This window comes from Mytilus edulis, chromosome 4 (genome assembly GCF_963676685.1).
Source record: "Mytilus edulis chromosome 4, xbMytEdul2.2, whole genome shotgun sequence".
NCBI classification, from domain to species: Eukaryota; Metazoa; Mollusca; class Bivalvia; order Mytilida; family Mytilidae; genus Mytilus; species Mytilus edulis.
Genome location: NC_092347.1, coordinates 78,841,235 through 78,857,717, shown reverse-complemented (window position 1 = coordinate 78,857,717; position 16,483 = coordinate 78,841,235). Strand labels below are relative to the sequence as shown.

General features: G+C 31.9%; 1 protein-coding gene across 7 annotated transcripts; it reads left to right on the top strand.

The window, feature by feature from the left end:
* The first annotated feature begins 26 nt into the window (after positions 1-26).
* Positions 27-15,343, top strand: LOC139520624 (carbohydrate sulfotransferase 15-like). 7 transcript variants are annotated; one of them, XM_071313444.1, is made up of 8 exons: positions 27-135; positions 7,456-7,798; positions 9,117-9,432; positions 10,972-11,088; positions 11,661-11,817; positions 13,041-13,200; positions 13,535-13,682; positions 14,347-15,343. In XM_071313444.1, the coding sequence occupies exons 2-8, from the start codon at positions 7,499-7,501 to the stop codon at positions 14,592-14,594; spliced, it is 1,446 nt and encodes a 481-aa protein (XP_071169545.1). In that variant the 5' UTR covers positions 27-135; positions 7,456-7,498; the 3' UTR covers positions 14,595-15,343. The 7 variants fall into 7 exon arrangements, with proteins under 7 accessions (XP_071169545.1, XP_071169549.1, XP_071169548.1 ...); XM_071313448.1 differs by lacking the exon at positions 27-135 and adding an exon at positions 465-571; XM_071313447.1 differs by lacking the exon at positions 27-135 and adding an exon at positions 481-590.
* The last annotated feature ends 1,140 nt before the right edge of the window (positions 15,344-16,483 follow it).

Genomic DNA, 16,483 nt, shown 5'->3' with positions numbered 1-16,483 from the left:
CATACGTTTGGTCTAGCTTCGGGTTCATTCATGAGGCGAGACTTGCTAGACCAATCAAAATCTGATAAACATAGTTAATCCGATGTGTGGTATTAATCATTATATTTTTTACCTTTTAAAAATTGTAGGAAACAGGTAAGTTTGTCTTTTGGGAATATTTTCAAATCAAAAGTATGTACTTTACTATTGACCTATTCCCTTGACCACACTTGATAATTTAATTACTGTCCTTACAGGTATACATCCATACACGTTTTTATTTTCTCGGGGTATTTATATATATATATATATGTGGTGGTGTTTAACGACCTTGACTGGCCTTTCAGCCCTCGCACGGTCGGCTCGGTGCCCGAAGACGATTGGTGAGCATTTAAATATTTTGTGCCGTGGGTCAGGAACGGGTAGCAAAGGACGCCGAATGGAGGTATTTATAAACATGGTTTAGTTGTTATTTATATTCTCAGGTAACCCCTATCCACCATTTTTACCTGGCTGAATGAAATATCGAATTCCGGATAATTAACCCGGGTATTCAAACCATTTGTTAACGAGCATGATAATTTATACGATAGTAAGTTGTTCATTCTAAGGTAAATATCAGGATTTTATGGAACTAACAATTGAAATGTTTGTTTTTTGTCATGTTGTATTATAAAATCCTTTAGCTAACAAAGTAACTATTATAAGTAAGTAGTCTCTTATAAAATCGACAATGACTTAGAATAATCAACGCCTTGGTAAAATCAATATTTTTTTCTTAATTTTTTTAGTCATACCATATTCATATAAGTAAGTTAACAAATCAAATCTAAACCATTTTATTATTGCAAAATCAAATACAGGAATTATTGCAGCGGACATTTACAAAATACAAACGCAAAAGTAAAAACAAACATACAGGGACATATTTTTTCATTGATGAGACACAACTATTATTGCTGGTATGATCAAAATGATTGTAGTTTATTTAAGCTTTTATTTCAATCGTTCTTAAATTTTTGCTTTAAATGAATGTTCGTATCATACATATCGTGTATTTCAGCTACATATACAGTACAAGTTTCAGTATCCGATTATTTAAAAAAAAAAAAAGTCAAGTTACAAGTATGCTGTATGCTGTATGTGTATCGTATTTCTCCCCGGTCATTATTTTGTACATAAATCAGGCCGTTATTTTTTTTATTAAACATTTTTCAGTTTACTTATAACATTTATGCACGTTTTAAACAAACACGAAGTCTTAAACATTCAACACTGATTTGCATTTTAAATTTAATCAAGAATAGTTGAAAAATAGTTATATATAAATAAAAACAATAACAGTAATTTCTAAACGCATACACAAAACGTAATTATTTCATTAAATCAATTCTTGTATTCTGCTAACAGGTCATTCAAGGTTCAAATAAGATGGTTATGTACTGTCTTACCCCTTTGATAATCCATCAGTGCATGTTAATAGTTTTACCTCGTTTGAAGTGAATCATATTTCGTAAATAAGGAGAGTTATTACCATTAAGTATGGGTACTTGTAGTAACTGGACACGACCTCGATAGTTACTTGATCTATTTGCCTTTCAAGGGTGGGTAATTAGAATTTTGTAAATACATGACCTTGAATGCGACCTCTGAAAGATGATGAGACTGAAAACAAAGAATAAAACTTAAAACTTCTTATAAACATGACTTAATATTGAAAATAAAATAAAATGGATCTCATAAAATTGAAAGGACAGATTGGAGAGGAGTGTTACAATGGATAAGTCTGATAAAATCTAAATGTGCCTCAGAAATATGCACAAAGAAATATTTTTTTATTTGTGTCAATATAGTTAACATCTATCCTAGTTCCAAGAAACCGTCTGATCGACATAATGATTTAATCATTATTTCAAACAAAACTTAAGTGTGTTAAACTTTAATAGGCAGTATCTGAATCCAAAACGACCCGTTATCATTTTCATCGGTATCATATAGTCCATCGTACAAGTAATATTTTTTTCCATTTACTTTGTTCTATGGAACGCCGTAGCTGCCTTATGTGTACTTGTTTTTAGATACGCTTATACTTTTCAATATATGCACATAGTTTTTCTATATATGCACATACTTTTTCTCTATATGAACATACTTTTTCTCTATATGCACATAGTTTACTTTATATGCACATAGTTTACTTTATATGCACATAGTTTTTCTATATATGCACATAGTTTTTCTATATATGCACATAGTTTGACTATATATGCACATACTTTTTCTCTATACGCACATGCTTGTTCTCTATATGCACATAGTTTACTTTATATGCACATAGTTTTTCTCTATATGCACATCTGTTACTTATTCGTTTTTAATGCGCGGAGTATACGGTTGCACTTTGAATGAAATCGTTTTTCAATTGTGTTCATGTCTCTGGTGGTAACAATGTGTTCTTACAGATGAAATGACCCTATAAGCGCGATTGCAACCGTTCCAGTGCTCGGTTAATACCCTGTTACTTATTCACTTATAAAACGTTTGTTGTACGTTGCACCTTTTAAAAAAAAATCAATTGTGCCCATGTCTCTTGGTGTAACAATGTGTTCTTAGAGATGAAATGACCCTATTAGCGCGCATGTACCCGTTCCAGCGCTCGGTTGACACCCTGTTATCTATTCGTTACCTATTCGTTACCTATTCACTTATAATACGTTTGTTGTACGTTGCACCTTTTAGAAAAGGATTTTCAATTTTGTTCATGTCTCTGGTGGTAACAATGTGATCTTAGAGATTGAATGACCCTATTAGCGCGTATGTACCCGTTCCAGCGCTCGGTTAATACCCTGTTACCTATTTGTTACCTATTCGTTACCTATTCACTTATAATACGTTTGTTGTACATTGCACCTTTTAGAAAAGGATTTTCAATTATGTCCATGTCTCAGGTGGTCACAATGTGTTCTTAGAGATGAAATAACCCTATTACTGCGTATGTACCCGTTCCAGCGCTCGGTTAATACCCTGTTACCTATTCTTACTTATTCGCTTATAATACGTTTGTAATACTTTTTATGTGTAGTGTAGTATGTTCAGACTTATTTTTTTTGTTTGTACGTTTTGGATGATTTTGTTTAAATATTCCATGTGTAATGGCAGTGTAAACATTCAGAGTTTGAATTTATTAGAATAGTAAATTTAACATTTAAGAGAAAGCTGTACTTGTCACAAAGCTGCCACCAAAAAATAGGGACATTGCTTTAATCTACAATTTTCTATGACAATGATAAATGTTCATTATGAAGAGCAAATTTTTATCTTTTATTCATCATATTTGATTTTCAACCATATTTGTCAGGGTTCTCCAAGGAAAATATGTGCAAAAGCAGAAACATGTAAATACTTTAATTTTATATAACAGGTAACAGGTTATTTACCGAGCGCTGGAACGGGTACATGCGTGCTAATAGGGTAATTTCATCTCTAAGAACACATTGTTACCACAAGAGACATGGACAAAATTGAAAATCCTTTTCTAAAAGGTGCAACGTACAACAAACGCATTATCAGTGAATAGGTAACGAATAGGTAACAGGTTAATTACCGAGCGCTGGAACGGGTACATGCGCGCTAATAGGGTCATTTCATCTCTAAGAACACATTGTTACACCAAGAGACATGGGCACAATTGAATTTTTTTTTAAAAGGTGCAACGTACAACAAACGTATTATAAGTGAATAAGTAACAGGGTATTAACCGAGCACTGGAACGGTTGCAATCGCGCTTATAGGGTCATTTCATCTGTAAGAACACATTGTTACCACCAGAGACATGAACACAATTGAAAAACGATTTAATTCAAAGTGCAACCGTATACTCCGCGCATTAAAAACGAATAAGTAACAGATGTGCATATAGAGAAAAACTATGTGCATATAAAGTAAACTATGTGCATATAGAGAACAAGTATGTGCGTATAGAGAAAAAGTATGTGCATATATAGTAAAACTATGTGCATATATAGAAAAACTATGTGCATATATAGAAAAACTATGTGCATATAATGTAAACTATGTGCATATAAAGTAAACTATGTGCATATAGAGAAAAAGTATGTGCATATATAGAAAAACTATGTGCATATATTGAAAAGTATAAGCGTATCTAAAAACAAGTACACATAAGGCAGCTACGGCGTTCCATATTGTTCTATTGCCATAAGCAATATATTGGATTACGTCACTTGTCTCCAAGACTCCAAAATTGATCTGATTTTAAGCCAAATTAACCCAGTGCCTCAAATGCATTAAACAGTTGGCATGCTTTTGTCAAAATGATCTCAACATCGTACGATCAATGTTCAACTCTGGCTGTAATCACTTCCGGAGGACTCACTGCATCATTATTTATCTTATTTGATGGATAGCCAGTAGCCGCACACATGTTTACTGTGAGTTAATTTCCCATTATATATTCATTTCTTGTTTATGATTGATTATTTTACTTTTACAGATTTGCATGTCTCATAATATTATCAACTTCTTATGCTTAGTTTTTGGTACCCAGTTTAACACAGTGATTTAAATAGTTTTATTTGAGTAACATTTAACCTTTTTAGACCTTTATTTAAATTAAATTTTTGCCAAATTGTCATGATTCATTGTCGTATTTTCACAGTAGTGTATAAATCAGGATAAATGATTATCTAATGTCTGTTGATGGTCTACTGTGTAATTTGTAAAGACAGTAAGTTGATATAATCTTCATCTAAAATGACATCCTCTGTAATCTTACTAAGTTTTAAAGACTAAAAGGTGTTATCTGAACAAAATATTATCATGTAACTACCATACTTCATCTTATCGCATAGATTGTACACGAACACAAAAGCAATTATCTTTAAAAGTGTTTAAAGCAGTAGGTATCGTGATATATAAATTAATCTTAAGTATACATATACTTTATACGTAGGCCAAGGTTAGGGAAATTCCTTGTTCAAGGCCACTGCATATGCATCATCAACTTCAGATCTTACCGATAGATAAAAGATGTAAACAGAGTAGATTATACGTCAATAGAGGACTTAATAGCAAATATTCTACAAAGAAAGAAATCTTTGTACTTTGAAAATGCACTTAATGTTAATATAAATGTTAAGTATGAACAGTTGGTAGTTGAACAAGTGTCTTTTTTTTCAAACTACAAAGGATTACTAAATTACCATTCAATGTTGCTTAGTGAGTGTTGAGAAACCACTGTATTCTGAAAATGCACAAAATGTTATGTGTGAATGTCAAATATGACCAGCTGATAGTTCAACTAGTGTCACGTTTTCAAACTAAAAAGCAGCACTAAATAGTTATCCGCAGAAGTTGCATAGTGAGTTTCGTGTACAGTAAAATACTAAAATTTGTACCCTAAACGTGTACGTTTATAATATCATGATTATGACAGATGACAATGGTTAGTATAAACTGTTGGCATTTGAACAAGTGTCAAACATATTCATAACATTTTATACTAACATTAGAGTATTATGTATCTATTATACAGTCTTGGGCTTACATAAATATTGTATAATATATTGTTAACCTAGTAAATTGATTTTTCTGGTCATCAAAGTCGTTTGTAGATATAGTTGAACGTATATAAAATAGAGTTGATGTACAAAAAATACCTAATTGCGAAAATGAATGTTATACATACATATGTAACACTTGTTACATATCTTTTATTGTTTGTGTATTGCATATGTTATTGTTTATAATAATATTGTCTGTATGCTATATGCCCTCCTGGGGCCCTAATTTGGTGAATAAAAATATTCTATTCTATTCTATTCATACAAGCAGGGGTTGGGGTTGGGTGTGGATAGGGTTGACCCACAGTTTGGTGAAGTGAATAGTTTATTTCATCCTTTCCCAGTAAAATAAGTAAGGTTACTGCTTTTTACTATCCCATTATATATTTTATAAACCATAACATAAATTGCCAGCCACTTGATTATTTTATTTACTAATGACCACGAGCAACTGTAAATGAATATTAAAAATTACACTCCTTTACTTTCCCCTTAGTCATCTATTTACATTTATTGTATTTGCTTAATTATTCATTAGGGATGTGACAGTCACACAATTTAAACAACTTATAAAATCTTCCCATAAGCTATACATGTATGTAATAGTAACTTAGTTCATGTATAGAGCGTACATGTGATTTAATACAATAATTTTTATGTGAATTGCATAATCAAGAGTTCCATCCGGTTTTCAACAGTTTTTTGTAGTTTATTTATTGCCGTAGACCGTAAGACAATAGACTTGCGTAACCAATATAAGCAAAATGTCTGTAAGACCACGTCATCCATGCACAAGTACTTTTAAAATGTGTTAATAATGTTTACGGTAGTCGAAGAAACACGTGTTGGATATATTAAAGAATTATAAGAATTAAACGCACCTCTAAGGGTTTACATTTGTGTTTTCGTTCGTTTCATTTTCATAAGTTAATTGAATAGAAAAGAAAGGATAATGGGTATCTATGACACAAAATCTGAAATGCAAAGAAAAAAAACACAAAAAACACAAAACACAAAACGCAAATGAACAGCGATTGTATCGATGTTCTTCATCTCATTTATTCGTGATTTCTTAGTCAGCATAAAAAGAACATTCAAGATGAATTTGAATTTGAACGTTGGCTATGAATTTCGAAATTTTAAAAGGAAACTGAGCATCGAAGTTGTGTCAAAACTGTAACGAGTCTACGATTTCTAAATGCATAAACTTTAGGTACGTGGGATTTCTGGATTTTTCAAATAATTAGTCCCAAATTTACCATTACAAGTCAGAAAATTTCAAATGATACTATAAGGAACCTGAGGAAGATATTTTCTTTTATTTTTACTGTGCATAAAGAATCAATTGTTCCTTAATACTAGTACACGTAATGTAAGGACATATTAACTGTCATATATAAGTGAGAAGTTTAGCTATAAATTCATACTAGTATTCAACCAACCATTTCATACGTAAGAAAATGCATGTACCAAGTCAGGAATATGACAGTTGATCTCCTTTCGTTTGATGTGTTCGAGCTTTTTATTTTGCCATTTGATAAAGGAATTTCCGTTTTGAATTTTCCTTGGAGTTCTATATGTTGCTTTTTTACTTTTTTTCACACTATCATGACTCTTATTGCATATAGAAACTGCGAATCCAGAATTTTTGAAAGTCCAGAAAACGGAAATTACATACACATGATTACCATCGAGTTGAGAGACAAAAATTGCTTAAAAATCACATTAAAATTTCCCTAGAGTTTTTTTGGGAAAATATAAATGATTGTCGAAAGTATATATATGGGTTCCATGTAAAAAACAATCTGATTAACGTGTTGGAGGACCAGATGAATGTATCATGTTTTCTTAATAGAACTTGTGCCTATTAAATATCACAACAAAATATTTTCAGGTTATAAATTACATATTGCCTAAATGGTGAGGATCCAAAGGAAATGGTATATGGCCGATGTTGTACTCAACAGATTGTTAAAATACTACTAAAATGGCTAGTCCGACCTCGAACAACAGCCTCGACTCTATACGTGGTTGCTGTTGTATGTGTGCTGGGAACAATGTTAATGTCACTTTCTCAAATATTCCATGTTCATACGACAACTTCACCACCTGCTCACCACTGGTCAATTCACTTTCTGTCAGACACGGGAATTCATGGCACGAACTATACCAACACCACAGAAAGAAACGAAACAAAGTTCATTTGGACACATCCAGAAATAGACCTATTACACAAGGTAGACACGTTGTTAATTTTAACTTAATTCTAATGCTAACATTAATGTAACTTATATCTATGATAACTATGAGACAATAGAAAAAAAAAACCAAAGAGAGATTAAAAATCCTGAAATAAACAGTTGAAAATACTGCAGTAAAAAAGTTTGATAAATTTGAGATAAATGTATGGTACGTCACTTAAATAATCGATTTTCACGAAATGCGAATTGAGATATTATCAATTTGCTAAAGCATGAAAAAGAAATCAATGCTTCATCAATTCTTGTCAGAAATGATGAGGTATGTGTGCTGAATGAAACATACAACTCATATAAGTCGAGATAAGTTAACTTTGCTTTGATAAACATATATGGTGGCTTTATATAAAGATAAGAAGATGTGGTAGGATTGCCAATGAGACAACTCTCCACCTGAGACAAAATGACGTAGATTAATCGGTTGATTATTTGTTGTTTAACGACACTTTTAGCACTACTGTGGTAATTTTTTCGTGGCGGTCAGATTTTTTTGGTGGAAAAATTCGGAGGGGTGGAGATAACCACCGACTTTCGGAAGAAAAAAAAACGACAATCAAGTTAATTTGGTGTCTAGCGCACGGAAAAGCGGGATTCGAATCACAACCTCGGTGTTGATAGGCTATAGTGATATAGTAGTTCGACCACTTGGACCACTTAGCCATCGAGGCCACTCAGATGAGGCCACTCAGATGAGGTAGACGGTACCAAATACTTGTCAATGTACGGCATACATTGACGTTAACAGTGAGCAAAACCCATACCGCATAAAAGGATATAAAAAGCCCCGAAATGATTTGTAAAAGAATTCAAACGAGAAAAATATAACAGCCTGATAAATGTACAAAAAAATACATGTACGAAACACAAATTTGATATTTAGCAACAAACGAAAACCAATGAACTAACAGACTAGTGATAAGAAATGAAATACTCTTTTCTATTATTCTTATAGTGTAGGAATTAGTCAGTTTCCGCTAACCTTTTCATTTTAATTTGTTTAAAGTTTTTGTAATATATCTGCTTCATTGAAACTATATACGATATTTCATTTTGTAAACAGCATAATTATGGTATGCAGATAAATCACGTATATAGATTTATTACAAGATTGACGGGTGTCATTTGGCCCTAGTTTTCAAGTTCAAATAAATAAAATGTTGATAAAACAAGCGACACATTTTAGTGTGCCAAAACTACAAATTTGTCATTTCATGTATTTGCGTATCACTTTAGTCCGCGGACAAAAACTATTTGTAAATATAATCATGGTATTGATACAACGAATTTAATGTTTTAGAAACCATTCCAATTGTTAAAAAAGTACAAGAATCCATGTTGGCATGAACCTTTATACACCACGAATGTTTATCAGAACAATAAATACAGTTTACTGTCACCAAATGTTCGTAGCACCATCATTCGTTTGATGACCGAATGGAGCACACGACTTACAAGGGACCAAATACCTCAAAGACTAAGATGTTTACCGTATTTCTTTATAATTGGACAGCCAAAATGTGGAAGTACTGATTTATTTAGGAGAATTATACAGCATCCTGATGTAGTCTCTCCTCCGATTAAAGAACTTCACTGGTGGTCCAGAAACCGAATGGGTAAGGAACTCGTGACCTTGAATAAACCAAGGATATAGTATATCCAAGGAAGGATATAGTATATCCAAGGATTTGTATATATAGCCTACTCCTTGATATATCTAATTAGAATAAGTGTTTCTATGAAAATGAAAATATTGCTTTTCATCTGTAAAAATCATATCTTTATTTAAGTGCAAATAGGTATATTCATAGGTGACCTAAATATAGTTGACACCAGGAGATCTATAAACATTTTGTGTAAAATAGCATTCAGATTTCTAATCTGTTTAAGCCCTTTTTTATAAACCGTATGAATGTATAGGTGACGTACGTATTATGCATTGTATGTATAAATTATCATAAACCGACAAGGCTTGTTATATCAGTGTTTCGAACTTTGAATAAAGTGTACACTGTAGATATTAAAACTTTCGTATTTGATTTGAAGTGTTTGACCTTAATCCTCTTACTGTTAAAGTACATTCTGATTATGTACAATGTATATATAGTCTTACTTTCCTGTTTCCTGCCGTATGTTAGCATGTACGCGTCTAGTGCGGGGGTTATCTGCATGTTTGAATCAAGACCTTAGATAAAAAAAAACTTAAGAATTAGAATTTGTTGTAATTTTCACTTAGTTCACGACATCAATAAGCAGTAAAATCAATATGGACGGATCAGCTTTGAGTTATAATATAATGTCGTCTGGGTCATTTTCTTCATACATATTGTTTACTTTGTGGTCTAGTACAATAAACATGATAAATATAGACTCTTTGTATCGGTCTAATACAAAGCAGCGTCAATGAACATTTTGTTTACCTGAATACTCGTATGTAAACAAATACTTATCATTGGACGTTAGGCATCCACCAATCAATCAGTAAACTAACTGTTCTAGTAGTTCTGCACTGGGAAAATGCCATGTCTTCGATGGTATTTTTCATCAACCACCGAGCAAGTCGAGGTGGTGCTTCTGTACCACTTTGATATTACCAAAGTCTGTGGTAGTATGTAGATGTATTTGTGAAATTACTGTCCACCATATAGGCAACAGTAGTATACCGGTGTTCATAAGTTATAAATCGATTAAGGGAAAACAAATTCCGGTGGGTTAACCTGGTTTAATGGCTAGCCAAACATCCCGCTTAATGACAATGTTAAAAAATATATCGCTAAAATGACAGAACTACGTGACAGAAACCCAGCACAAACACACGCAAAAACATACATCACAGAGAAACGCGCAAACAAATTATATAATAGTCGACACAGCATGTAAACCGCAGAACAACAACGAACTGGCACTGTTTGTAACAAAGTCTTCGGAATAAATATTCTTTGACATGTACTGTTTATAGTTAATAGAGGTACCAGGCTTATTATTTTAAGATACGCCAGAAGCGTGTTTCGTTAACCGAGAATCAGATCATGACTATTTTTCAAATAATAAAAAAAAACAGGAGACCGATTTTCAATTGATCTTACAGGTGAATGCCAGGCTGCAGTCGTCTCGTGCAGCGTTCACTGTATTAAAAAAAATATATTTCTTACCAGGTAAAAGACTGAACTACACCGATATCATTCCCTTGTCAGACTATATAGACATGTTTGATCAGACAGCAGTTCAGATAGAGAGAAGAGGTGACGATGCCAAACATCAGATTGTTACAGGTACCATTTATATACTAGTAATACATTGTACATGTACTTTAATTAAGACTACTGGTGCGGGTTTTTCTCGCTATGTTGAAGATTCATTGGTACACCGTTAAGCTGACTTCTGATCTTTGGTTGGGTAGTTGTATCTATGACACATTTCCCATTTCCATTCTCAATTTAATTATAGTTGTTTCATGAGCTCTGCAATGTTTTGACCATTTTTTATTCAATTTTACAAATATTTTACTTTATCATTTGTTTTGTGGTATGAGTGCCAATAACACAACTTTCCATTCAAGTCATACTTTGTAAAAGTATACCATTATAGGTCAAAGTACGCTAACAAACATATACCGGTATTCATTTTCACATAAACAAAACAATATACGATTTTCCCCATTAACTATGTATTATAGTTTTTGATAAACAATTGTCAATTGTAGAATAATAGATGTCAAATTCCAACATATTTATTTAGTGACTATAATTTTAAACGCATAACCATTATTACTTAAATTCATGGCTCGATCTCATAATGTCATATATATTTTTCTATTAAACATCGTCACGATTCATTGATTTAGGTGAAGCCAGTGTTTCAGTGATGTGGGAGAATGATGATTGGTGGCATCTGCCTGAAAATATAGGACAAGATGAACCACTGTACACAAACGCAGATTATATGAAACATTTTCTTCCTGATTTGAAAGTTATAATTATTTTGCGAAACCCATCAGAAAGGTATGCGTTGGATTCAACTTAATTTTATCCATATTCTTAGAATAAAGGCTATATTGTATTCACTTTGTCCACAAGTTCGCTCAACTAGTATGTGAATTAAACTCTATGCATGTTCTCTATATTAAAATACAGCTTGACAGTGATATAACATGTAAAGTGTAATCAATTTCAGATCAGTCAGATTAATACTGCCTGTTTTCGGGTGCCTATAATTGTGCCGTAATTATTTTCTTACTACAGCAATACGGTACAACCTGTTGTTCGTTCTTCAGACAAGAATTATTAAAATAGTACTGTTCTGCTTTGTTTTTACGTTGTAAAATTACAGCAAACCGAAAAACAAATTATCTGGAATATATAACATTTAACACCCACTGAAACAACTCTCCACCAGAGACCAATTATCAAAACCCATACCACATAGTAAGCTATAAAGTCCCCGAAATGATGGATGTTAAACAAGTGAAACGTGAAAGATAATAAACAAAGGAATACTCGGTTGATCGGTTACCGTTACCATCTTGCACAAATAATGGATTTCTAGAAGGGATCACTTTATTAAGAGAACTCGAAAAGTGTTTGCTTTTTTTTCAGCGAACTTGAAAAGTGTTAATGGGTACATAAATATGGTGAACTATACAAATCACGTCCAGTGCTGCAAAGAAAGGGACTCCTGTTTGGTTAATAATTAATCCACTGGAATTAAGGCGTTTGATCCGATGTTACGTTTGCGGGAATCATTCTGAAACGAAAACCTTGCAATTAAACTATTAAACGTCTGTGGTGATCTCCTGCAGGTTTCAATTTCTTCCCCTATGTCTTCCAGAAGTAGTTGAAATTGCGCGAATCTTCATCCTCACTTTGTGGAAACTGCTTGGATGTTTCATTGTTTCATTGATTTAATACATAGCATTTGTTACTACACGAACTCTCAGTTTTTGTAGGGGTTCATGTTGCTTAGTCTTAAGTTTTTTATGTTGTGTCTTGTGTTCTATTATTTGTCTGTTTGTTTTTTTCATTTTTAGCCATGGCGTTGTCAGTGTATTTTCGATCTATGAGTTTGACTGTCCCTCTGGTATCTTTCACCCTTCTTTTACAAAAGACGTGCATTGATCAAACGACCACCATTTAATCAATCATCTTATTAAACATGATATATTATTTCTCTTACATTATTGACTGATAAAAAAATAACCAATTACGAATATATTATTGTTTTTCAGGTTGTTTTCAGATTACCTTTACTTTAATCCCACAGCTAATAAGTCATTAGAAGATTTCCACAACAGAGTCAACTTTTCTGTGCAGCTTTATGAAAATTGTTTTAATAACCATTCCATACGCCACTGTCTTTATAACTACACAATAGGCATGGCATCACAGGTAAGTTTGATTTTTAAGCTTATTTTTTTAGGTACATCTTTAACACAATACGTTAACAGTAGTGCCAATTGATAATGATAAACATTGAATTATGCAAGAATTTCAAAATCAGGCTGAAAATTCAAACTTAAACATTTTCTTTGGGAAGATATGTAAATAAAGGTAACAGTAGTTTACCGCTGTTCAAATGTGTCCCTATAAAATGTGTATATGTTTACCAAAGTAGTATCTGCATCTCCCACAAAAAGTATGGGACATTCATATCTTAGGGAAACGAATCTGCTACTTTAAGAAAAATAAGTATATATGATGAATGATTTTTTTTCTGGAACAGGTACGACTTAGGATAGGAGTTTATAGCGTTTATTTAAAGGACTGGTTGAAATTATATCCACGAGAACAGTTTCTTGTTCTTACGTTGAATGAGTACTCTGGAAAAATGCTAAAAACCATGAAGAAAGTGTTCAAGTTTCTGAAACTCCGTAAGTGGCGTATATAGTATTAATATGGTAAGATACTTCCCTATAGATAAATCACAATTTAGAGATTATATATATATATATATATATATATATATATATATATATATAGTAAAGAACAGATCAATGATGTAAAGAAGAATACAACACTTAATGAAATATATATTACATTGAAAATTCTGTCTACATAGTTGCTTTCAGTTTAAAATTTAAACCTTTTCATCCTGTATAAGACTGCTAAATTGCCATGTTTTTCTTCTTAATTATAGTAGTAAAAGGAGCAACTAGCGTTTAGCAATTAGATACTAAAGAAGTTTGAATTTTAATCAGATGTATTCGTCTAAAGTGGTGATTTTGACTCTATTAAATACTAAAAATATATCAAACAAATAACAAAGATCATTTGTAAAAAACATGTATGACTTAAAATGTGTTGTGACAACAACTGTCATTAAGCTAGTAATTTTGGCATAATTAAAATGACAATTTTATAGTATCCTTGAGCATGTCTTTTTAACAACTTTCCAAATGATATATTATTGTTTATTATTTAATGGCTACAACATTACACTAAATTCATTTTGTTTATTTTCTTTACTTAAAAAAAGAAGAAAACAACTTGTTATATTTTTATACTAAATCACATTTTGTTATATTTTCTTTAAAGGACCTCTTTCGAAAGAGCAATCTGTAGCAATGAAAAAGCTGAAAAGGCAGAATAAAAGAAAATTTAAAGATAAAAAACTGGGAGCTATGATGAACAAAACCAAAGAAATGCTTGAGACATTTTATGGACAGTTTGATAGAGAATTATCAGAAATCCTTGGCTATGAGTTTTCCTGGGAAAGTACGGAAGAGCATAATAACAGTTACATCAAAAATGCTCCTGTCATTGATGATAATGATTATTTGTGAACAAATTATGCTTCAGATTATGAATGAAAAGCAAAATAAGTATAGAAAGGCATAATAACAGCTGCGTCAAAATGGTGCTTTAGTCGATTTTGATCAAATTATGCTTCAAAATCTAACATAAAAAAAAACCCAAGCAACTTACTTGCGTTCAAAACAATATTGAACTTATCATAATGCCAGGGATTCCCTACACTCTACAATTTATATTTCTGAAATATATGGGATTAATTGCATTCATATTTTGAGGTTTTTAACATCCGATTATGAACTAAAGCTGTTTGTATGTGTGTACTGCCACTGGACTATTATGTATATATACCAATTACGGAAACATCTGTAAACGTTGGAGCAGCCTCTGTTGGTATTGTTTCTTTTTCAGTAAAACTTAATTACTGCTTACCACCCAATCAACTATCAGTAATATTCTTATTTCATTGTCATTTGAATGAATGAATGATCTTTATTCTCATAAACCAAATTTCATAACTGCTATTGACATTCAACATGACTCTTTTTATTGGATGCAAATTATATATAAATGTATGACGAAATACTCATTTTAATTATAATTTCACTTCAATTGTTTTTATTTAATATTTTATACTGTGTATAAATGCTAACTTTAAGATATTCATATGTGTATATTTTATATTGTACATAATAAGTTAATGTTGACATTAAATGTCTATTATAATGGTTTGCAAATGCAGTGCATTTAAGCATAATAAAATTAATGAAAATTGAAAAAAGGCATAATTTGTTATTTTAAAAACTTTCAATAAACAAGCAGGTCTCAATTTTTTTCCAAAAATGAAAGAAATTATTGCTACTGACATAACCTTGGGTATTATAACAAAAAAAAACCAATCATAAGTAAAACAAGTGTACATAACTATTCAAACAAGCTAGCTTGAGAAACATTTTTATTAATTGGAGACATAAAGGCAACAGTAGTATACCGTTGTCAAAAGTCATAAATCGACTGATAGATAACAAATCCGGGTTACAGACTACAACCGAAGGAAACGCATCAACTTTAATAGAAAACAAAGGAACAACGTTGACACTGAAGTACAACAAAAACAAACGCCAACATACACAGAAACGAACTATTAGATACCAACTGCCATATTCCTTCCATATGAACAAAATGACACGGGATATACCCCATATCTAGAGGTCTTCAACAATAGACAAAATGTCTGCACAAAGAAGTATTGCTCTTCATAAGAAGAATTACGCAGAAACTATCAAAAGACATGTCACCTGAACAAAATTCTTCAAAGAACAGAACTACTGTAAACCAACTTAGTTTCGCGGGTTCTTTATTTCGCGAATTTCAAATTCACTTCATGTTGTTAGATAAGGAAATCTCAAAGTTTTTCGCGAAGATTTATATTCGCGTTATATTTCGAATCGCGAATGTCGGGGAAATAAATCGCTTGCGAAAATAAGTTGGTTTACAGTATAAAGATCAAACAAAGACATCTATACCGACAGGGTTTTAGTTTGCGGAAATTAACTTAAGAATTTGATGTATTACTAGTATTTTTTTAATCTACACTTGCGCTTTAATTGCTTGAACATTAAAAAAACCTAAAATTTCGTAAATCAACTGTATAATTAAAATGAAAAAAAAAGTAAAGTACTTTAATTATTAAATCGACAGCAGTTTACTGATGTTTTAATCTCGTAAATCGGTTAGTAGACTAACCGATTTAACCAACAAAACAGATTACATCATATTAGCTCCATAAGGAACGAGGCCTTGTATATTGAACAGTAAAAAGTAAAATAACAAAAATGCCGAACTCTGCGGAAAATTCTAAACGGAAAGTCCGTATTTATCAAAATCAAAAGCTCAAACACATCAGAAGAATAGATAACAT